The following is a 20,543-nucleotide window of genomic DNA, read 5'->3' on the forward strand; positions in this document are numbered from 1 at the left end:
ATGCACATTATATACACTGCCATCTCAGCGTGGATGCAGCTCTTCGAGCGCAGGAGCACGCACAAGGAACACACCGGTGATACTCACTGCGCCCGCCGCAGCGCCGTCCGGATCGGGGAGCCGCGGCCGACACCGGGGAGGACGAAGGTGCGGAGAGCGGGGAAGACACACCCGTTGAGATCGCGTGCCGGGTGTCAAGCGGGGCGTGGGCGGCGGCGGCGGCGAGGGAGAGTGGGCCGGCCAGACCGAAGGCGAGGTTGCGGAGGTCGAGGAACAAGAGGGTGCGGAGAACGGTGCGGAGGGCGTGCAGGGTGTCGCCACAGTCGCGGAGGGCTGGGTCTGGCAGCCGGCGTATGGCGACGTGGTAGACGACAGGGCTGGGGTGGGGGCGAGCAAGAATGGTCACGGCCGTCCTATGTGGGACGGGGAACGTGAGTGGTGATCAATGTGCGGCTCATCGTGCAATGCCCCACGCTCTCCTGCACCAGCGGCACCACACCCTCGTCCTCCTTGCCTGCGCGAGCAGCGTAACCGGGTCGAAACTGTTCGACAGCAGCAACAACGGTGCTGATCGTGGTGGGGTGCACGACGCACACACGGGCGGCATTATTGGTAGCCATGAATGCAAGAAAGACGAAATAAATACGGACTTGAAAGCACCGGTACATCGGCGCAAGGAGCATATGCCATCGCGAACCCTTCAGCATGCCACACCAATCGAAATCATCGTGCGGCCCGAACGCGTTCGTCGGGATCGTGGACGTAAAGTTGTCGACGCACTGGTTCTTGTGCACGCTGTAACGCAGGCCCGGTCAACTTTCGTACAATCGCCACAGACGTGAAGGGTGAAAACAGGGTGGAGGGAAGGCGTGGATGCGCAGTCAGGAGATACGCACTGGTTCTGGACGTCAACAAGTCGCTTCGCGTGGACTTCTGCCAAGTGGACGACGGGTCTTCAGCAGAGACCGTGTCTGCTCGTGGTCAATTTGCATCCTATCCCTTTCCGTCCGATTCCCATTCAAACGGGGGTCATATCATTATGCAAGACAAGGAAGGTCAGCACACTTCATGGAACAGAAACGTGTACGCTGTTTGCGCCCTCACGGGCGGACTCCAGAAGAGCGTGGAGCGGAGGTGCGGCCTTCGGAAAGAGTAACGATACAATTCTTTGAACGCTCGAGGTCAGTAGTGCAGGGTGAGGAGTACCCAGATGGTGGTGAGAGTAAAAGACGGGGCGACGAACGAGCCTATCCTTCGCGTGGAGCAGCCACACCCAGCACGATGTGACCCACACGGGCACGGGCAGCGGCGAGGTCTCCGTGAGGGTGTCCGAAAGGCGCGAGAACATGGTCGCGTTGTTCGCGTACGCGTCCTCTTCCCAGCGCACCCCGTTCGTCACAGCTGCGGCGCACTCGCACGCGGTTGGGGAGATGATTGAGGGTGCAAGGGCGTGGAGTGCGGTGGAGTTCCCAATCTCGAGCAAGCGACCTATAGGTCTCGGCAGGTATAAATCGGGCGGTAGGTTCAAAGAAGAGCTACTCGGAGACCGTCTTACGGGTAACAACGAGCGGCGGGTCCGCGAGGGGGATGGCATGTGCAGACGGGAATGAGACGGTGTGGACATACCTGCGTTGCCCGCCTCCCACATTTTCAATCTCACTTGGGTTGAGGTGCGGGGAAGTCGTCTCCAGTCGAGGGAATTGCTTGAGAAGATTGATCGGTAGAAGAGACAAGAGTGGACGGCCACAAAGTGGCAGGGAGGTGACAGTAGAGGTAGAAGATGAGTGCCTTCGAATGCCCTGCCGCCGCAGCGAGATCAATACAGTCACGTGAAAGTTTTGCCGCCCACCAGCGCACCACCATGGCAAGCATTGTAAAGGGCGACAGCGTGCAGTATCATCACGGAACCATTTTTAAGACAACGAAATGTAGCTAGTAGTTCTACCAACGTAACTTATCTACGCCAAATCGCCCCAAGGACACAGACAAGTCGGTCTGAACAGGCGCTAAGAGTGAGGTGAGGCGTACATTCATACAACAAACTCTACAAAAGATGCTCGTGAGCGTGATAATCTGCGTACCAGTTAACATAAAAACGTTCTAGTCTATCTAGAGTGTCCGTATGTTCGTGATCTCTAGGCACAGAGTACGGAGCGAAGACGCCAATGAGATGGCATGCACGAACTATTGAATCTATGGGAACATGCCCATGACAAACTCATCGTCCGCATCGAGCTCATGCCGAACAGTCAACATCCCTGTCTCCACATCTAGTACGTCCCTCTCAAACCATTCGACCAGCGCGCACTCGTGCTGCACACCTTCATATGTGAAGGATATGCAGACTCGCAGGCGGGCCACCGTGAGGGCATCGAGACCAATCTCGGTCGGATTGGTCATAACGAAGCATGGATCGTACCTTCCTTTCCCCGAGTTCCAGTCCGGGTTGCATCTGAGGAGCTCTCTGTGCATTCCTGTGGTTTCCGCGAGTTCGCTGGGGGCATAGAATGTTGAGACCGCATGGTGGAACACGGAGACGTGCATGGTTGGTGAGATAACCGGGCAGGCGTGCAGTGGGACGGCGTCTCCCGGCTGATTGGCGTCTGGGTACTCGTAGTCGTAGAGATATCGGCGAATGTATTCACTGAGCTGGATGCTAAGCGATGAGCAACGTTAAGCAGACGTCGCCTGAAAGCTACGAAGAGGCTGATTAGCATGATTGTTGAGAATAAGATCAGAGGAAGCGTGTACCATGGCGTTGGGGCAACTGTGTTTTCGAATCCACGAAACCGTCAGTGTTGGCCTGTTCTTGAAGGTCGCGAGGTGATCCTCTCGTCGGTCCCAGCATCGTCGGAGCCAGATCTACACCTGCTTCGACCATAGCTTGCTGAAGACGTCACCGTTGAGGAGCCTCGCCGCCCGAACTCTGCTTGCGTCGCTGCCAGCTTGTTGTTGCGTGCGTTCCGGGTGAGGATTTGCCATATCGGATCGCGTCTGTTTGATGCTCGCCAGGTTTCTTGACCGCTTCAATGTGCTTCGACTCGTGATCGAGGAGCAGAGCCCATTCGGGGATCCGAACAGTTTGATGCTTCGCACATATGTACGAGAGCGTGCTGGCGTGGGAGATTGAATCCGTTCGGACGGATTCCGACATCTTGGAAGATCTTCGCAGATCATGAAAGCGTTGGAGAGCGTCTTGCATAGCCTGAAGTACGTAGTGTCATGGGAGGTCGACGAGCAGGTAACAAAAGTCCAGGAAGGCGGCGATGCACTGGCTCATCGCCTCAGGAACGTAGCCAGCGATTGCGGGAGGAATATCTGAAAGATCTGCTTCAGCGACAACTTGACATAGCTGGAAGACTGAATTACCTTCATGAGAGCCTTGGAATCGTCGCCCGTCCATTGCGAGAAGTTAGCCCCTCTTTGAAGCGTCGAAGCGCAGGGAAGCTGGGGTCGCTGCCAGTCTATGAAGTCATGTCAGCCGTAAGAATACTCCTGCACGGGTATATGTACCTGCGATCATGTCATCGAGAATTGCGGGCCTCGTGTGGGGTGGCCGCGTTTTCAGTGATGTAGTCGATGACCCAGGTTACGAGGTGGTCTTTGAATGTTCCCTTGATCGTCTGGTGCAGAATATCAGGAGATAGGAGCTCATGTATGTCCGCGCGAGGGAAATAATATGTGTACGGCTGTAGAGATGTTAGACTATGTACTATCATAGTGAATCGAGCTGCGACAGGCTTACCTCGACGTCCTTGATCAGACCATATACATCCCAGAGCGTGGCAGGGTCGAACGTCTGCAGTAGCTCTTCTGTATGTTCCCTGAATCGCGAGGTCCTCGTGCGCGAGGTCGTTTCCATAGCACGACATCTAGAGTGTTTATCACGGTTAATATGGGTCACAACGCGAGTCGCCGATATCGACATACTTCGGACACCATCCTGATACGATACCAGACAGGTAGACTTGCTCTGGATAGTCAGCGATGAACGGACCAAGCTCGAATATCGCGCGTCGGAAGTGTCCTCAGGGCAGCGCATGACATGAGGAGTGGTCATGCCGGGTTCAAGGGGCTGAGAATTCGCACAAGAGACGAATGATAGAGTGCCTTCTTGAATATACGAAACTCCTCTTCATCACCGTTGTCGTGGTCGCCTGCAGGGAACAAGTCAGTTTGAGTCTATGTGACATATCGCAGGGTGTGCGAGTCTGCTACGCTCCACTGGCATCATCGCAAATTTTCCCTCGCCCCGGCATGCGGGGTGCGGATGAGTGCGACGCGAGTGAGACGCGCCCACCTCGATGGACTCAACATGTCCAGCTGGCCATGCTGAATGACCACGCCGAACTCGCCTGCCGACCTGGCTCGACCTGCTCGACCTGCCCAGCTCATCGCGCTCAACACGCCCAGCTCATCTCGCCCAACGGGCGTGGTGAACAGGATGTGTTGAGCGCGGCCCAGTGGACGCGTAGAGGGTCCGTTGAGCGCGAAAAGCTGGACATAGGATTCTGCTCACCGCGCCGAACATGTGCAGTTTGCCACATCTGATGTGGGGTTCATACCGGGGCCGTAAAGACCCCCAAGTGCGAGCAGGCGTCGGCGACCAGTTCAACGCATTAATAGTGGGTAGTAGTGCGTACCTTTGGGAATTGCGAGAAATGCCACTGGAATGACACTCTCGCGGTGGGCGCGACGCATGTCGTTGTGGATATTGCCGAGAGACATGTAAACGGGATGAAATCTTGATTTCCAGTAGCAACAGATACCGTTGTCTTGTCTGCTCCGAGTATGATTGGTACAAGCATGGCACCACGGATCCGGGGACGTTTTGAGCTATGTATGTCTAAGATGCAACTTCAGTGAGATTGGCTCTCAGACGTAAGGAACACTGAAACGTACCGCTTTTTTCCAAGACCAGTGTCCAGACATGAGGTTAGAGAAACGGCGACATCCTGGCTGGGTAAACTCCATGAATGGACGGTAATCGAACTTGTCATGGAAGTCGGCGTTCTTGCAAGCTGCTCGGCGACAGTAAGGGTGTTTCGGGCGAAGAACATGTATGATTTGCGCTTCCAAGATGGGAGTTTCCATCGATAGGGCCGGTGTAACGTACTTTATAGACCTGCCACTGCGCTTCGCCAAACATCGCATTGTCTATGGTCTCCAGCATCTCATCGACGTTCTGGAAAGGTGGGCCAGCGTCCGGGTGGCCGTCGAGGAGACTCTTCGCCGCCCAGATCCGTAGGAGTTGATTGAGGGGCTCCTTCGCGAGCCGAATGTCGTGGTAGTTGAGTACTGTGAACTCGAACGAGGGCCGGTCTTGCCAAGGGTGGTACGAAGGCGGGTTTTCGTCTTGCGGAGGCGGGGCATCTTCATCAATGAACTGCCCGTGCTCGTTGCATTTACGAGCTGAAAACCTGTGTAAATAACCTGTTTGATCGCGAATTCGCACAAAAACCATACCATCGAGGTCTTCATGCTCGTAGCGCGTAGTTGGGGGAGGCCGTGGCTTGGGATTACGGTGGACATTGCGTGTGTGGCAAACGATGCCTCGGAGAGTACCGAAGGATCTTTTGCACAGGCCGCAAAATCGGGGCATGGTGTGAAAAGCAGCAAGAAAAGAGAAGGGCAAGATGACAAGTCGAGGCGGAGTGAAATTTCAACTGAGAGGCAGACAGCAGCAAGACGGAGCAAAGCATGCCTGTCGCCACTGCGTGAGGGCAGGCTGTAACGGGCAGAGGTGCTGACTTAGACGTTTGCAGCCTGTCCCTGGGCGCCAAAAACCATTCCTCCTCGCGACCAGCTGTCGTCCCCACTCTCCATCGCTTCTATACCCATGCCCCCTGCGAAGAAAAAGGCCAAAAAACGTCTGGCTGTCTCTGGAGTCGCCCAGGATATGCCTGTGGCGACACCAGAAATAACCCTTACGCCTCAACATGGTTCAATTCGGTCTACACGTCACCAGACTCGCACCGTGGTACGTCAAGACAGTGCTGCTGACACGGCACCCAACTCCAATACCGTCCCTCCGGAAGGCGAAGTAAATCCGGCGCCCCCAGGCGGGGAGCAGGTGAGTTTATGATTCAAATGTGCGGTAAAACACTAAGATGTGTCTGTAAAGGCTCAGCGAAAGGGGCTGAAAACACGCGCCAAGAACAAAAACACTCACCCAGCGGTCAATGCAGGTGTTGTTGGCCCTTCACCGGAAGAACGGGCTCAAAGGAAAGAACAGAAGGCTGAGAACGAGGCTTTCAAAGCCGCCGCCGCCGCCCAGCAAGTCCGCATCCATGAACAACATGTCACCAGACTGGCTGCCCTGGAGGATCAGTTCGATGAAGACGATAGCGAAGAGGAAAGACTCATTGGTGAGACTTCTGTTCGTCAGTGTACAAGCGAGAGCACCGCGCAGTGCACACTGCGCGCGGTCAGCACGTGTTGCGCGGCGCTCGAGTGTGTGAGTACGCGACTCGGCTGGGATCTCGTCGCTTATCATCATCTTCCAGCGACGGGTCCTCGTTTGGTCACTGCCAGAGCCAAAGCCAACGGAAACCGAGGCCCTCCAGTACAATCTAACCCCACACACACCTCCGAAACGAACCCAGGATCAGCAGACGAATGAACGGAGTGACCACAGTTCGTCCGACGAGGAGAGTGCAGGGCCGGTGATCACGGGCTCGAAGGTACGTCACCTTGAATCTGTTTGCACTACCTAGTATGCCGAGTACAATCTATTATCCAGCGTCCATCCAAAGCTGAGCAGCGAGCCTTAAAACGCCAGAGGGTCACAGGCGAGATCGCGCAAGCTCGGAAACCCCGCGGTTCGACTACTGCCGTGTTGCAGTGGCCACCTCCCATGTCAACGCGACATCGAGTGAGTCAATGAAACCTCGGGCTTGAACTCAGGGCGGAACACGTGCGTAGCTTCTTCAAGTTCTTCATCCGTTCGCGGAGCTAACTGCCTCGTAAGGCCTGTATTCACCCCGATGCTCAAAAACCCTGGGGCGGAAGACGCGGGTCTATGGTCAGTCTCGTTCCGACGTGGTCATCTTCTCAAGTCGCGTCAGGCTGCACTCTCCCTTACTGGAAACGAGGAAGCGGAATGCGGACTCCGGAGCGTCAGCTATCCCGCACTCCGCTCACTATCGAAGCGGAGGAGTCTCATCCGCGTTCTCAACGGAAGACTCGGACGACAACGACGCGAGGTATGTTCTCGCTATCCATGCATTGACTGCTGTACTGAACTTGCATCATCAGACTCCAATATCGAAGACGAAGTGGGGGCACTCCATTCAAGGAGGCTTCAAGACGATGACGTTTTCACTTCTAGAGAGGCGTTCTTGAGCAGCAAGAAGCAGGTAAGTGTGTTGATCTCGTGCATTATTGTTTGCTTATAGTACGACTGGAATGCTTAGCTGCTGATGCCTTCCATCAACCTCGGTCAGGCCGATCTCTATAGGATCAGTGACGACGACGAAGATACGAGGTATCCGGCTGACGCCGATGACGGGGTTGAGTCTCCGAATCGGACTCTGACTCGGATCATCCAACAACTCGAACCCGCAAGGCCGTCAGCGCAAGGCGAAGCCCTCAATTCGCTTCAATCTCCTGCCGACCTGGATCCAGCCATTCATCAAGACGTCTATCATACCCGCCCTCATTGCGGACACAGGGACCCGTTCGTTTCCTTGGGATATTGATGGTCCGCAGGACACCGACTTCCTGTACCTTGTCCGCAAGGTCGTCAAGGCTGTCTGTCCGCGATCGTGTGGCGATGTCTCCAAGATTGAGAAGGGTCACATAATCTATCGCTTCGTAAGTCCACTGTCTTCATCTATACACCCTTACTGACGCTACGACAGGCTCGCCAAGCTGTTTATCAGTGGCGACATGACATCTGCAGTGTCGCCAGGAAGGCGATGAAGAAATGGCTCAAGGATCGTGCCAAAGACCCAGCCGTTCCGTCTCATCAACGGAAAGGTGCTGGGCAGCGCCAGTGGCTACGCTTCAGCTTGCCAGCGCACGTCGGAGATCTTCTACGGAATCCCGCCTGACGTAAGTCGTGTTCATGCTTTGAAACCAAACACGCTATGTTCTAACCCTGAAACCGTCTAGATGGATTGCGTCAGGCTCTTTTACACGCCCCCAATGCTCACAACGATCGCATTCCATCTGCTGAAGACACAAGGAAGCTCCATGCCTTATCCAGGCCATCCTGTGGGCGCCATCGCTCTGTGCGCTGCTGCAGTGGGTGCTCCAGTACCGCTGCAGATCCTCACAGTATCTTACTACGTTATTGCTCTGGCAGATCAACCAGGTCTGCTCACATATCGCCAATCCGATTGGTGATAAGTGGCCGAAGTTCTCTCAAAAAAACGTCGGCACAAGCACGATGATCTGGTACGAGAGCGTCGAGTCGCTCACGACCCCGGAGAAGCTCGAACGCTTCGCTCACCTACTGGAGATCGCCCGCTCGTACATCCCCCGAGTTCCCGTCCTGAGGGGGTCAAAGAAAACCCCATCCGCTGGTGCAGACCAGCATATCGGTCACCTTCGTCTGCGGGACCTCCCTAGCAGCCCGATTCGTGGCGACGATGATCTGCCTGCATGAGTGGTGAGTGCTCCGCTGTGTGAGAGTCCCGAAATGATATACTGACCGAGTCGGTTTCGCCTGCAATCCTGTCGCGCACACTCTCGCACACACCGCGACCTCGTATCGCCGCCCGCAGTCATGTCGCGCATCCTCTCGCGCGCACAAGTACACCCACTCGAGCGTGCGCACTACCTCGCATCCCTGCGCGCATGCACGCGCGTTTCTGTGCAGTAGTCGCTCCAGTCCTACAGAACGCCGCTGACGATACGTCGTGCTAACGGTGCACGCGCGGCTCGGTTTATGCGCCTCAGTTGTCTCGCTTCCCCGCGCTCGGGAACCCGATCCCTTCACAGCTATCGTTTCCATATGTCCTGCCACGTACTCATCCATACGCTACATAGCTTTATTTATCGGCTCGTTCGTGTCTGGCACATACACAAGTCGCTAATCCTCTCACCCCACTCCTTTGATAGTCACAAAATCACTCGTTCAGTCGTTCTTTGCCTTGTTATATCGTATCTATCGTTAATCTGGACAATCACAACGTGTTTACCAGCTAAAGAGCACACCTGCAAGCCCGCTGGCGACCTTCAGGTGCTGTCCCGCATCGGAACTGAGTGTCCTTACGGTCCTGAGAGTTTTCGAACCCGTCCGGCACCCAGTACTTAACACGGTCATTAGTAGTACTTGAAAATCGCAGTCCTTAGCTCCTGATCCACCCCTGAAACAGCTCTGAACGCCCTGGATGCACTGGGTAAGTACCGTTAATGGCTGTGCAGGTTTTTCTGATGCCATCACCCTCCTCCGCCTCTGCCTCCGCGTTGTCGTGGGGCGTGGCTTACTTACTAGCCCACCTATGTAGTAGTTTACTAATAAATATATTTCGATCACTAATCATATGCAAGATGTGGTGTGAATCAAAGAGGGAGGCGAGCTTACCGTCGGAGACGGCGAGCTCAGGTGGCAGGGCCCGAGGTGCCGGTGTCCGCTCGGGATCCGTGCGCGCTCGGGGAAGGCGGGCCGCGGTGTGGAGCGCAACCGGGCCGGCCGGCACCAGATGCATCCGCACCTGCCGATAGGCTATCGCAATGGATGCACCTGGTGAATCACCACTGTAGTCACGGCGTGACCATTTAGTCGTCCTCCTTGCAAGTGTTTGAATGTTAATCTTACATGATCAACAAGGTAATACTTGTATGTGATCCACATACTGTAGCAGGGCACCCAATGAAAGATTATCTGTGATTGAAGTGAACAGACGCGTGCACTAATTTAATTATGTGGCTCCCCTGCGACAGCGAGTCGAAGGGAGCGGACGCACACATTATGTAAGCGTAGCCATAAGCGGAAGCCGAGCGCGTCTAGTCGAGCGCGGCTATAGTAGTGAATCATCAGGTGCATCTGTTACCATAGCCTATCAGCAGGTGCGGATGCACCTGTTGATCCGGCCGGCCCGGTTGCGCTCCCCACGCAGCCGCCGGCCACATGGGCGCGACACTGCCCCGAGACGTCCAGATACTGGCGCCTCGGGTCCTGCCACCTGAGCTCACCGTCTCTGACAGTGAGCTCACCTTCCTTTTTGTTTCACACCACACTTTGTATATGATTAGTGATCAAATATATTTATCAGTAAACTACTACACAGGTGGGCTAGCGAGTAATACTACGCCCCACAACAATGTGGAGGCAGAGGCGGAGGTGGGTGCGGGTGGGCGACACGGGCGGATGGGAGCGACGCGGATGGAGGCGGGCAACGCGGGGAGGTTGGCAATACGGGCGCGGAGGCGGTAGGCGGGCGTGGGGGATGTGAGCGTGTGGGACGCGGGCAAGGCGAGCATGTAGGAGGCGAGCGAAGAGGAGGCGCACGCGGAGTAGGGCGACGCGGCCAGGCGAAGGCGCGCCTGGCGCGCGCGGAGGAGGCAGGCAGGCGGGAGGACGCAGGCCAGGCGCAGGTGGATGGCGATGTGGGCGGAGAACGGCAACGCGGAGGAGGGCGACCCGGTGGCGCAGGCGTGGGGGACCCGTGTGAGGCGCAGGCGGACGGCGAGGTGGGTGGAGAAGGGTAACGCGGCGAGGCGGGCGCGGAGGAAGTGGGCGTGGAGGAGGCGGGCGCGGAAGAAGGCGAGGCGGCGACGAGTGACGCAAAGGGGGAGGGCGAGGACGTGGGCGAGACGAGGGCGGACGAGACGAGGGCGAGGCGGAGGCAGGCGACACGGAGGAGGCGACATGGGCTGGAACGACGCGGAGGAGGGGGAGATGAAGGTGGTGGGCAACGCGGCGGCGCAGATGGCCAAGGGGTGGGCGGAGCAGGGCGAGGAGGAAGAGGGCAGCGAGGAGGAGGGCGACGCAAAGGCGGGTGGCGGGGGCGGGCGACGCGGAGGAGGAGAGCGACGGGAGGGTCGGGCGGACGTCCTCAGGCCTGTCATGGCATGGGTGGGCGTTGGGAGTGCAGGAGAACGGAGCGGAGAACTCACTAAAACAAAGGGCCGCGGTACATCGCCGCGGCTCCCATATTCCAATCTCCATATTGAGGACGTCCGCATGGACGTCCTCGCGCGGTGTGTTTGTTGTGAGAGTGGCCGGGAAGGTGACTGAAGGGCGGGGTCGAGGTCGAGGTCGGGAGGTCGGGAGGTCGGGAGGTCGGGAGGTCGGGAGGTCGGTGTCACCTGGTGACACCGGAGTCCAATAGCAGGCGACAGTCGACCATATGGTCGCTATCGTCTACCTGGGCAGAGCGGGGAGGCTGGGGGCGACGAGGGTGGAGGAGGAGGAAGAGGAGGAGGAAGAGGAGGAGGGCAAGGACGGCGAAGGGGACGCGTGGCGTGCATCACAGCCACGCGTTGATGCGCGCCATTCGTCCTTGCCGCCCGCCAAGGCGCGTCTACACGGGCGCGCATCACGGATCACCAGGTGCATCTGTAGCTGCCGATAGGCTATGGCAACAGATGCTCCTGACGATTCACTGCTGCTCAGCGCGGTGCATACAAGAGTCAGGTGAAAGTAAAAGGAATCTAGTCTAACGATAGTGATGTACTTCAACACTGTGTTCGCGTATTATAGTAAAGTAATGTCAGGTACCCCATCTACATCTCCTGCGACAGACTCGAGCGTCCACGCCGGCTCGAGAGAGCCTCGAGCTCAAGCTCGACGTGGACGGTGTTCTCGCCCCCACCCCACTCCCTGCCGTACGGATGCTCCTCGAGTCCCTCAAGACGTGTGCGCCCCTCAGCGTTTGGATCGCGGACCGCGATGCCGCTGAGGGTCGCGATTGTAAAGTCTGGCATAGTGCGCGAGGCGCCTTGGGCGGCGACCCGGCGAAGGTTGAGGAGGACGCGCGTGCACAGCGAGGCGTGCACCGTGCGGAGCGGCCTGTGGAATTCGAGGTGAGTGGCTGCGGCTCCGTGCGCAACAGAAACAAACACGGGCGCACATCTGCAGGACAGGGCGGAGGGCGGGCTGTTGGGGGAGCGGTCCGGGTCAGCACGGCGGTTTTGTGCAGGATGGACTAGAACCGCCTTACGTTATTCGTGGCCGTCATCGCCAGATTAATGGTGGAGAGGATGAGCATCACGACATAGTATATAGAGCCTAACAGTACTGCGTGAGCTGATACGTGCCGCCGAAGTCGAGACGCTCACTGTTCTGATACGTGGTCTCGACGAGCGGGGACCGGCAGTGTGACCGTGGCACAGACAGAGTAGGGTCTGTTTGCATGTTCCGTCTGCCCCAGCGCAACAGCCGGTGGAGCAGACCCTCTCTCTCCTCGGCGGTCTGCCACTGCCGAAAGAACGTCAACGAGACAATGACTCCAGGAAGAAGCGACGTCAGCATGGCTATCATAGAATCAGAGTGCAAATGACGCTTACTGGTTTCGGAGATCAAGAGGCAGGTGAAGAACACCCAAGCCGAGTTGATATCGTCCACGCTCGGTACGCATCCGGTAATTTCGATGATGTCGTCACCAGGATCTGGTCTCGTCCACGATATCAGGGCGGAACAGCGCAAGACACCAGAGGGTGCTACTCACATGCGAGAGGGAAGAGTAATCGAATGGATGTTACAGTAGTTGGGACCTGAGCGTTGAGCAGCGTCAGCACGTACACACGAAACTCAGATGCGTAACTCACGACCATGATGAGAACAAGAGCGCATGCGAGAGCAATCATGACGGGATGGAAGTTGTAGAGAGCGAGAGTCCGTGCTATCAGGATGACTGTACCGATGGTCAATGGGCCCTGGAAAGCAGTGGTGACAATGAAACGAGAACGTACATTCCGAGGCAAACGACCCGCTGGAGTAAGAGACTGGCATGCAGGTCAGTGAGTCGTGTTTGTCGGCACGAAGTTCTTTTGCTCACATGACATGACTTGAAACTCGGCTGTGCACAGCTATGAGGCAATGAGAAGGACCGTTGAGTGGATAGTATGGATCGCAGACATACCCTGTGATTGCCAACGTTGCTCAGAGAACCTGCATCGAGATCATTGGGAGTGAGACACCGAGCCAAATGCATGAGTGACGTTAACCTACTCGCGAGCGCGAATGCCGTGTCCACTACAGGCGAGTAACGATTATGAAAGTAAAGGACCTTCATGAAACTTATGCGGGAAGGCCAAACGTAGGTGATCTGCCGGTCAAAGAGAGCGTTCAATTGCCGGACACTCCATGTCTATTAAAGAGCTCACCTCTTCCTCCATCTTCACGCATATCTCTGCCCACTGCACGTGATAGGAACTCGTCGGAATTCACGATCAAATCACGCCCGATCGGGACTCACAGTCCACGTAGCCGCCACGACTAGCATCCGAGATTCAATGAGCTCCCCATTTGGTCTTCCTTCGCACGATCGCCATTGAGCTCACGCACCAATGCCATACTGTCGTCAGGCGGAGGAAGCTTTAGTCACACAGTAGCGATTGCAGCCGAGGCTTGCTCACCTTGACCAACTTCAAATCCGCCAACTGATCGCCACCCGCCTCTGCAATTTCCTTCAAGACCGACATGACCGCCTTCTTCTGAACAGCCGCGTCTCCACCTTCCCGCCTGGAACCGAGCGATCTTGAAGGAGTACCAGACCACGCAGGGAGCTAGCACAGCACCAAGGGCAGCGGATCGGGGGCGGGAGAGTGGAAACGGGTGCGGGGGGAAGCACACGCGGTAAGCCTCATCGTGTCCGCGTTATGTAGACGTCGATGACAGCAGCCTGCCGCCGCACGACATCCGCTTAAGTGGGAACCGAAGTGTCACCCAGACCGGATCCTCGGAGCCAAGCTATGAGTACTTATAAGGATAAAGCATCATAGCGCACCGTCATATGTTCGGCTCAGGGCGTCTGGATTACAGCTAGTACCAATAGGCATATACAATGGTCGAGACTCGAGTGCACAGACAATCAGAGTCAGCCTGGGTTGAGCCTGGGGATGTTGGACAGATCTTGAAAGATTCGTAGTACTAACCAAGTGACGTAAGAGTGGAAGGACGAAGTAGCGGTAAGGCACCATCCAGTTACATAGCATCAGCAAAAGTGCGTTCCGCCAGGTAAGGATCCCAGGCATTGGAATTCCCGGGATGGCGGCCCGGCTATTAGAATGCGATTAGAATTGCCCAATATTCGCTTGGGATGTGGCACCGAATTGGGATGCACGTGCGCCATCCTGAGCATTCGAATGCCATCCGATGGTACCGCAATGGCTCGGGGCGTGGCCAGGCTGTGAAAAAAGCAACACAACGAGCGGGGCGCGACGGAGTTGGTTGGGCGTCATTTCTGAAAACGCTTGCACGTCGCCAGCGCCAAACATCGGCGCCGCTCTTTCTCGACCAGTGACAAGCACCGGCTGGAATGAGCGCAGGCTCTCGGAGCCCCGTCAAGTTGCCAGTACTTCGGCGACCGCGATGCTTATGAGATCTGAGGCTACAGCTATGTACGCATGCCTTGTTCGCTACCCCACTAACAGTAGTGGATGCCTTCCCCTACTTTTCTTTGAGACTGCGCTCGGGTCATCCGGCAGGGACTGGTGATGCGCCGTGGACTTCCGGGCCCTCACTTGGCATTCCGTCTACGCACAGCACAGTCCCCACGACGACCACGCACTGCGGTGTCGTCAATGGCGCTTTGACAGAACCATGCTGGTTGGTAGTTCCGCCGCCCACGCATCCGCTCACTCACGCACTTCTCCGGCGCCCATGCCCCCTCCTCTTGTAGTGGCCTACACTGCTTTCACGTTCTCTACAAGCTCACACATTCAAGGATCTCTCTTGGCACCTCTCTCAACTTTGATTTTGCACCCCGCTGCGCCCGTACGTTCTTATTTGTTTCACGTTGACTTTAGCTCATGTTCTTCTCCACGGCCCCCCTCACGACATTCGTCGGCTCCTGGTTTCTCCGCCCGCAGAGACGTCTCGGCATCGCACGGCGCACGCCACACATGTATTTACGTAGTCGACTCTGTCAGGCCGCCGCGTCGCAGATGCATCCACGTCCCCCGTAGGATCCTCCATGCAGCGGCGCGTCGTGTCCTGCACTCCCGTCCGCGTATCGCACAGGTGCAAGCTCGCCTTCCACTTCTCTTTGGCTCTTCGATCCATACGACGTGCTGGTATTTCTACCTTCTACAGCTCTCAGGTTCTGTTCACCCGGTACAAGACCGTGTTTGGTCCGCCTGCGATGGGATACCGAGGACGTCATCGAATGAACATGGGCTGCTACCACTGTATGTCTTGATACCGCTTTGTGACCATGCAAACTTACCGCTTGCCGTGGCTTACTCCGTATGTACGAGGCCCAGTGTCTCTCGCGCACCATGGAGACAGAGAACCAGTCGCCCTTCAACCGGAAGACATTTCACCTCCCGGATGGGCCCGAGCAGGAGGCACGCGACACAGACATGCGCGCCGCGATCGTGCGGGGGCTCGAGCGGCTCCGCGAGGGGCGTGCGGTCGGCGCGGGCGAAGTCGGGTGGAGCGCGGGCACCGCGACCCAGCGGGCGGGCGAGCGCAAGAACGCGGAGCAAGTTTCTGGACGAGGCCGCTGAGCGGTGGTAGCGCGAGACGGGCGCGGTGACGCTCGCAACGCTGGCGCTCTGCTGTCGAGGACATGAGCATCGGGTCGCCTCTCCTCGTGCCGCTTTTGATTCCCACTCTTTGCGCTTGGTGCCTGTGGACAGCGGATCGACTTGTTTAAAGGTCAACATCGACTTCTTTCGACCGCGAGTGCGGAGGACGTTGAGGCGGAGAACGCGAGGCGGAGAATGTTCTCCACCCTCATGTTCTCCGCGGCCCGCCCTCGCATCAATGTCTTCCGTTTCCATCCGCCACCCTCGTATTCTCGCCCTCTGTGCTCATGTCTTCCGCCCTCTGTGCTTGCGTCCTCCTCGTGTCCTCCGCCTCACGTTCTCCGCCTCAATGTCCTCCGCTCTCGCCTGCAGCCTGCTTTCGCGTTCTCCGCCCTCGTGTCCTCTGCCCTCCACGCTCTGCGCCCTGCGCTCGGGTCCTCTGCTCTCGCCCGGCCCGCTCTCTCTGCGGTACGCCCCTTCTCCGTCACGTTTACTTCGTTCAAACTCGTGACTGGCATGCGTGCATTTACTTCCACAGTGGCACGGTCTGCGGGCTGATGTGACCCAGCCTTAAAGGGGAGGCGCTTATGATAGCGCGGCTGGAAAAGTCCCCGGGCGCAGATGGCGTCCTCCTCTACAGCGTCGCGGCGTCGATCCGCTCGCACACGGGTCGCTCGCGCAGACGCGTATGTCGTCGCGTGAACACTGCACCTAGCCCCATGTTCGATATTTCCTCATGTACTTGTAGTTCAGTGCTTCTCCCAATTACAATTCATATTTCGCGCGTATGCTCTGGTCTGAATCGCCGGATCGGTGCAGTCCACCTGGGAAAGCGCCGGTAGATTTCCTGCACCCCGCGCGAGCCGATTCCGATACCCGAGGATGACGCCGTGTATCACAATCCCTCGGATCACTCCAGATGCTCAAGATTGCTTGGGATCCCTGGGATGCCTCAGAATACCGCAGCGTATTCTGGGAATTCCGAGCCAATCTGATGGTATCCTCGCCCTATTTCAATAAAATCTTCGACAACGAAAGCATTCCCAACATGACACCTGTCTACCTTGGAATCCTGGGAATCCTGAGGAATTCTAGGCATTCTAAGCTATTCCCATGCGCTCCGCACTTTTGCTGATGCCTAATCGGGTTAACTCTCACGACGGCGCCGACATGTATCGATCCGGTGTGTCACTCTGTCGAGCTCTCTGCACTGTCCTCATGTTGTCCTCACTGCTGATTTCGTCCTCTCTGTCCCCCTGACCTCCGTATACGGGGTCAACGATGAGAGCAAGGCAACACAAGCACTCTAAAGACGCGTTGCAGCGCGACCAGGCGCGTCGCGTCTAATTTGTTGTCATGAAGGCGCCCGTTTGCACCGGTTGGGCGCTCGCATCGTCACCGGTCATCCGGGATCCATGAAGAGACATCGCGCAGCCTCTAAAATAAACGAGAGAGAACACATAGGTATTCGTATGAGAATACTGACGCTACCGGGGGCACTATTTTTATGTTGCCTCGCAACTTATATTTTACATTTCATTACTGCGGTGAAATCAGATATACTGGGTTGTGGCGACATGGAAAGCCCTCCTCATCTGGGCAATTGCCTCTTTCAAACTAGTGCCATTTTTTGCCTATACAATGGAAAATTTATGGAGAATTTAAAACGCCTCTGCAAAGAGGAAAAGGGGACTGTATCAAGGAGTGGTGGTGTCTCAAGGACCGGTCAATGACTGTACTTATGTAGTTCGTGGCACTGCCAGCTTGCGGGGAGACTTCGCGCTCGTCCGATGAACGGGTTCAGACTTGGTGCCGGGCCATCGCGATGGCCCGCGCGTGGACATAGTACTAGTACTTACCGTGCCATGATCAACGAAGTGGCTGGGTGGCAATAATAGGATGTGGTATCCAAAAATCAATGCCACGCGTGTAGAAAGACCCGAGACATGCACACCAAACACTGTAACTCCCGTATAGCATAGCAACGCCAGCTACCCCATGCCCTCAGTCCTGCGATATCAAGCGCCTATGGCTCGAGACAGTCCCGAGCTCGAGCTCGACGCGGGTGTTGTCGCTCCCACCCCGCTCGCCGCCGTGCGGGCGCTCCTCAAGCCCTTCAAGACGTGTGCGCCCCTCCGCGACTATAGTCAAGTAATTAACTCCCAGCTACCCCATGTACATGTCCTGCGACAGATCTGTGGAGCGCCCACGACTCGAGAGAGCCTCGAGCTCGAGCTCGACGTGGACGGCGTCGTCGCTCCCACCCCGGTGCGTGTGCTCCTCAAGTCCCTCAAGACGTGTGCGCCCGTCCGCGTTGGGATCGCGGAACGAGAGGCCGCTGAGGGTCGCGACTGTAAAGTCTGGCATCGTGCGCGAGGCGCCTTGGGCGGCGACCTGGCGGAGGTTGAGGAGGACGCGCGTGCACAGCGCGGAGTGCACTGCGCGGAACGGCCTGTGGAGCTCGAGGTGAGTGACGGCGGCTCCGTGCGCAACAGAAGTAAACACGAGCGCACATCTGGATGACAGGGCGGAGGGCGGGCTGTTGGGGAGTGGTTGAGGTCAGCGCGGCGGTTTTGTGCAGGGTGGACGAGAGTCGCCTTACGCCAGCCTTGTTCGTCGCCACCAGATTGATGATAGAGAGGGTTAGCATGATGACGTAGTATATAGAGCCTAACACGGCGTAAGCGGATACGTGCGGTCAAAGTCGAGACGCTCACTGTTCCGATACATGGTCTTGACGAGCGGAGACCGGTGTGACCGCGGCATAGACAGGGTGGAGTCTGTTTGTGTGTCCGGTCCACCCCAGCGGAATAGCCGTCGGAGCAGCCCCTCTCTCTCCGTGCCGGTCTGCCACTGTCGAAAGAATGTCAACAAGACGATGACTGCGGGAAGAAGCGACGTAAGCGTGGCTATCATAGGATCACAGTGCACATGACGCTTACTTGTTTCGGAAATGAAGAGGCAGATGTAGAATATCCAGGCCGAGCCGATATCGTCCACGCTTGGTACGCATCCGGTAATTTTGATGATGTCGTCACCAGGATCTGGTCTCGTCAACGATATGAGGGCGGAACAGAGCAAGACACCAGACGGCGCTACTCACATGCGAGAGGGAAGAGAAATCGAATGGACTCTATAGTAGTTGGGACCTGAGCAGCGTCAGCACGTACACACGAAACTCAGATGCGTAACTCACGACCGTGAGGAGAACAAGAGCGCATGCGAGAGCAATCATGAAGGGATGGAAGTTGTAGAGAGCGAGAGTCCGTGCTATCAGGATGACTGTGCCGATGGTCAATGGGACCCCGGAAAGCAGTGGTGACAATGAAACGAGAACGTACATTCCGAGGCAAATGTCCCGGTGGCGTAAAAGACTGGCACGCAGGTCAGTGAGTCGTGTTTGTCGGCATGAAGTTCTGCTGCTCACATGCCAAGACTGTAAACTCGGCTGTACACAGCTATGAGGCAATGAGAAGACCGTTGAGTGGATAGTATGGATCGCAGACATACCCTGTGATTGCCAACGTTGCTCAGAGAACCTGCATCGAGATCATTGGGAGTAAGACACTGAGCCAAGTGCATGAGTGACGTTGACCTACTCGCGAGCGCAAATGTCGTGTCCACTACAGGCGAGTAACGATTATAAAAGTAAAGGACCTTCATGAAACTTATGCGGGAAGGCCAAATGTAGGTGATCTGCCGGTCAAGGAACGCATTCAATGAGATGGAATTGCATGTCTGTCAAAGAGAGAGCTCACCTCTTCCTCCATTTTCACGCATATCTCTGCCCACTGCACATGATATGAACTTGTCGGAATTCACGATCAAATCACGCCCGATCGGGACTCACAGTCCATGTAGCGGCCACAACTAGCGTCCGAGATTCAATGAGCTTCTCACTTGGACTTCCTTCGGGCGATCACCGACGAGCTCACGTACCAATGGCATACTGTTGTCAGGCGAAAGAACCGTTAGTCGCACAGGAGAGGTTACTGTGACTGGGACTTGCTCACCTTGACCAACCTCAATTCTTCCAACTGATCGCCACCCGCCTCCGCAATTTCCTTCAAGACCGACATGACCGCCTTCTCCTGAACAGCCCGGCCTCCACCTTCCCGCCTGTTACCGAGCGACCTTGAGGGAGAACCAAACCGCGCAGGCAGCCAGGGCAGCGCCAAGGGCAGCGCTGAGCGGATCGGGGGCGGGAGAGTGGAAACGGGTGCTGGAGGAGTACAGCCTGTGAGCCTCATCGTGCCCGCGTTATGTACACATCAATGACAGCAGCCTGCCGCCCCACGACGACCGCTTAAGGGGGAACCGAAGTGTGACCCAGACGCGATCCCCAGACCCGCGTTATGAGTAGAATGCTAAAAGCACCATGGGACACTGCCATGGGCCAGCTCAGGGTGTCCGGATTACAGCCAACTACACGGGTCTAGTGCGACGGATGGTCAGAGTCAGCCTGCGTGGAGATGGTTGAATTGTAGTACTGACCAAAGTAACGTAAGTAGCGAAGGACGATTGGTAGTAGCCGGGGAAGCGAAGCTGCAGGCAGGCACCATCCAGTTAGAGCGGGCTCCGCCACGGCGTCACCGTGCGCGGATCCAACATGATTTTCGTTTCCGTGGGCGGCGAGCGCCGAAGTGTCGGGGAAGTGTTGTCGGCACCAAAGTTAAGCACTTGTGGCCGTAGCTCCCCTCAGCGTGCCCTGGTGACTTGTGAGGACCGCTGCCGTGTCTGACGAGGTGTGTTGGCAGAGGCGGCCCCCGTGCGCAGGCACAGCAGAAGAGAAGAAGAGACGCACCTCTTCAGCATTTGAGAGACGCTGTGGGAGTGACGGCAATTGTGAAATTTCAAATCGAGTCTGGAGGAAGTGCGCAAGCCAAGCCCGAGAGCAT

At 56.7% G+C, this 20,543-nt stretch overlaps 8 protein-coding genes across 8 annotated transcripts; 4 read left to right on the forward strand and 4 right to left on the reverse strand.

Moving 5' to 3' along the window:
• On the forward strand, window positions 1-1,610 carry BXZ73DRAFT_82588 (uncharacterized protein; the record flags this gene model as incomplete). The annotated part of the gene is made up of 4 exons (XM_048023742.1): window positions 1-147; window positions 200-431; window positions 807-1,134; window positions 1,268-1,610. 4 exons carry the CDS (start codon window positions 1-3, stop codon window positions 1,608-1,610), a joined length of 1,050 nt encoding a protein of 349 aa, XP_047871573.1.
• Window positions 1,611-2,044: 434 nt separating this feature from the next.
• BXZ73DRAFT_93308 (uncharacterized protein) lies at window positions 2,045-2,544 on the reverse strand (the record flags this gene model as incomplete). The annotated part of the gene is made up of 2 exons (XM_048026628.1): window positions 2,045-2,135; window positions 2,219-2,544. The coding sequence occupies 2 exons, from the start codon at window positions 2,542-2,544 to the stop codon at window positions 2,045-2,047; spliced, it is 417 nt and encodes a 138-aa protein (XP_047871574.1).
• Window positions 2,545-3,524: 980 nt separating this feature from the next.
• Window positions 3,525-5,532, reverse strand: BXZ73DRAFT_82589 (uncharacterized protein; the record flags this gene model as incomplete). The annotated part of the gene is made up of 7 exons (XM_048023743.1): window positions 3,525-3,689; window positions 3,746-3,872; window positions 4,301-4,497; window positions 4,644-4,836; window positions 4,903-4,904; window positions 5,117-5,420; window positions 5,462-5,532. The coding sequence occupies 7 exons, from the start codon at window positions 5,530-5,532 to the stop codon at window positions 3,525-3,527; spliced, it is 1,059 nt and encodes a 352-aa protein (XP_047871575.1).
• A 1,454-nt stretch (window positions 5,533-6,986) lies between these two features.
• Window positions 6,987-8,611, forward strand: BXZ73DRAFT_107776 (uncharacterized protein; the record flags this gene model as incomplete). Its single annotated transcript, XM_048017001.1, has 9 exons — window positions 6,987-7,205; window positions 7,258-7,277; window positions 7,331-7,358; window positions 7,416-7,511; window positions 7,576-7,815; window positions 7,863-7,882; window positions 7,938-8,055; window positions 8,116-8,247; window positions 8,309-8,611. 9 exons carry the CDS (start codon window positions 6,987-6,989, stop codon window positions 8,609-8,611), a joined length of 1,176 nt encoding a protein of 391 aa, XP_047871576.1.
• Window positions 8,612-10,555: 1,944 nt separating this feature from the next.
• BXZ73DRAFT_82591 (uncharacterized protein) lies at window positions 10,556-11,188 on the forward strand (the record flags this gene model as incomplete). Its single annotated transcript, XM_048023744.1, has 1 exon — window positions 10,556-11,188. The coding sequence occupies one exon, from the start codon at window positions 10,556-10,558 to the stop codon at window positions 11,186-11,188; it is 633 nt and encodes a 210-aa protein (XP_047871577.1).
• Window positions 11,189-11,676: 488 nt separating this feature from the next.
• Window positions 11,677-13,596, reverse strand: BXZ73DRAFT_107778 (uncharacterized protein; the record flags this gene model as incomplete). Its single annotated transcript, XM_048017002.1, has 15 exons — window positions 11,677-11,962; window positions 12,024-12,049; window positions 12,114-12,181; window positions 12,232-12,399; window positions 12,460-12,561; window positions 12,621-12,666; window positions 12,721-12,806; window positions 12,865-12,897; window positions 12,951-12,981; window positions 13,035-13,063; window positions 13,124-13,220; window positions 13,279-13,311; window positions 13,371-13,390; window positions 13,460-13,469; window positions 13,531-13,596. 15 exons carry the CDS (start codon window positions 13,594-13,596, stop codon window positions 11,677-11,679), a joined length of 1,101 nt encoding a protein of 366 aa, XP_047871578.1.
• A 1,493-nt stretch (window positions 13,597-15,089) lies between these two features.
• On the forward strand, window positions 15,090-15,624 carry BXZ73DRAFT_107779 (uncharacterized protein; the record flags this gene model as incomplete). Its single annotated transcript, XM_048017003.1, has 2 exons — window positions 15,090-15,246; window positions 15,404-15,624. The coding sequence occupies 2 exons, from the start codon at window positions 15,090-15,092 to the stop codon at window positions 15,622-15,624; spliced, it is 378 nt and encodes a 125-aa protein (XP_047871579.1).
• A 2,187-nt stretch (window positions 15,625-17,811) lies between these two features.
• BXZ73DRAFT_107780 (uncharacterized protein) lies at window positions 17,812-19,724 on the reverse strand (the record flags this gene model as incomplete). Its single annotated transcript, XM_048017004.1, has 15 exons — window positions 17,812-18,097; window positions 18,159-18,184; window positions 18,248-18,315; window positions 18,363-18,527; window positions 18,588-18,689; window positions 18,749-18,794; window positions 18,842-18,927; window positions 18,987-19,019; window positions 19,073-19,103; window positions 19,156-19,184; window positions 19,245-19,341; window positions 19,404-19,436; window positions 19,496-19,515; window positions 19,585-19,594; window positions 19,659-19,724. The coding sequence occupies 15 exons, from the start codon at window positions 19,722-19,724 to the stop codon at window positions 17,812-17,814; spliced, it is 1,098 nt and encodes a 365-aa protein (XP_047871580.1).
• Between the last annotated feature and the right edge of the window lie 819 nt (window positions 19,725-20,543).

Source organism: Epithele typhae (genome assembly GCF_022376455.1).
Source record: "Epithele typhae strain CBS 203.58 chromosome Unknown BXZ73scaffold_124, whole genome shotgun sequence".
Taxonomy (NCBI): Eukaryota; Fungi; Basidiomycota; class Agaricomycetes; order Polyporales; family Epitheliaceae; genus Epithele; species Epithele typhae.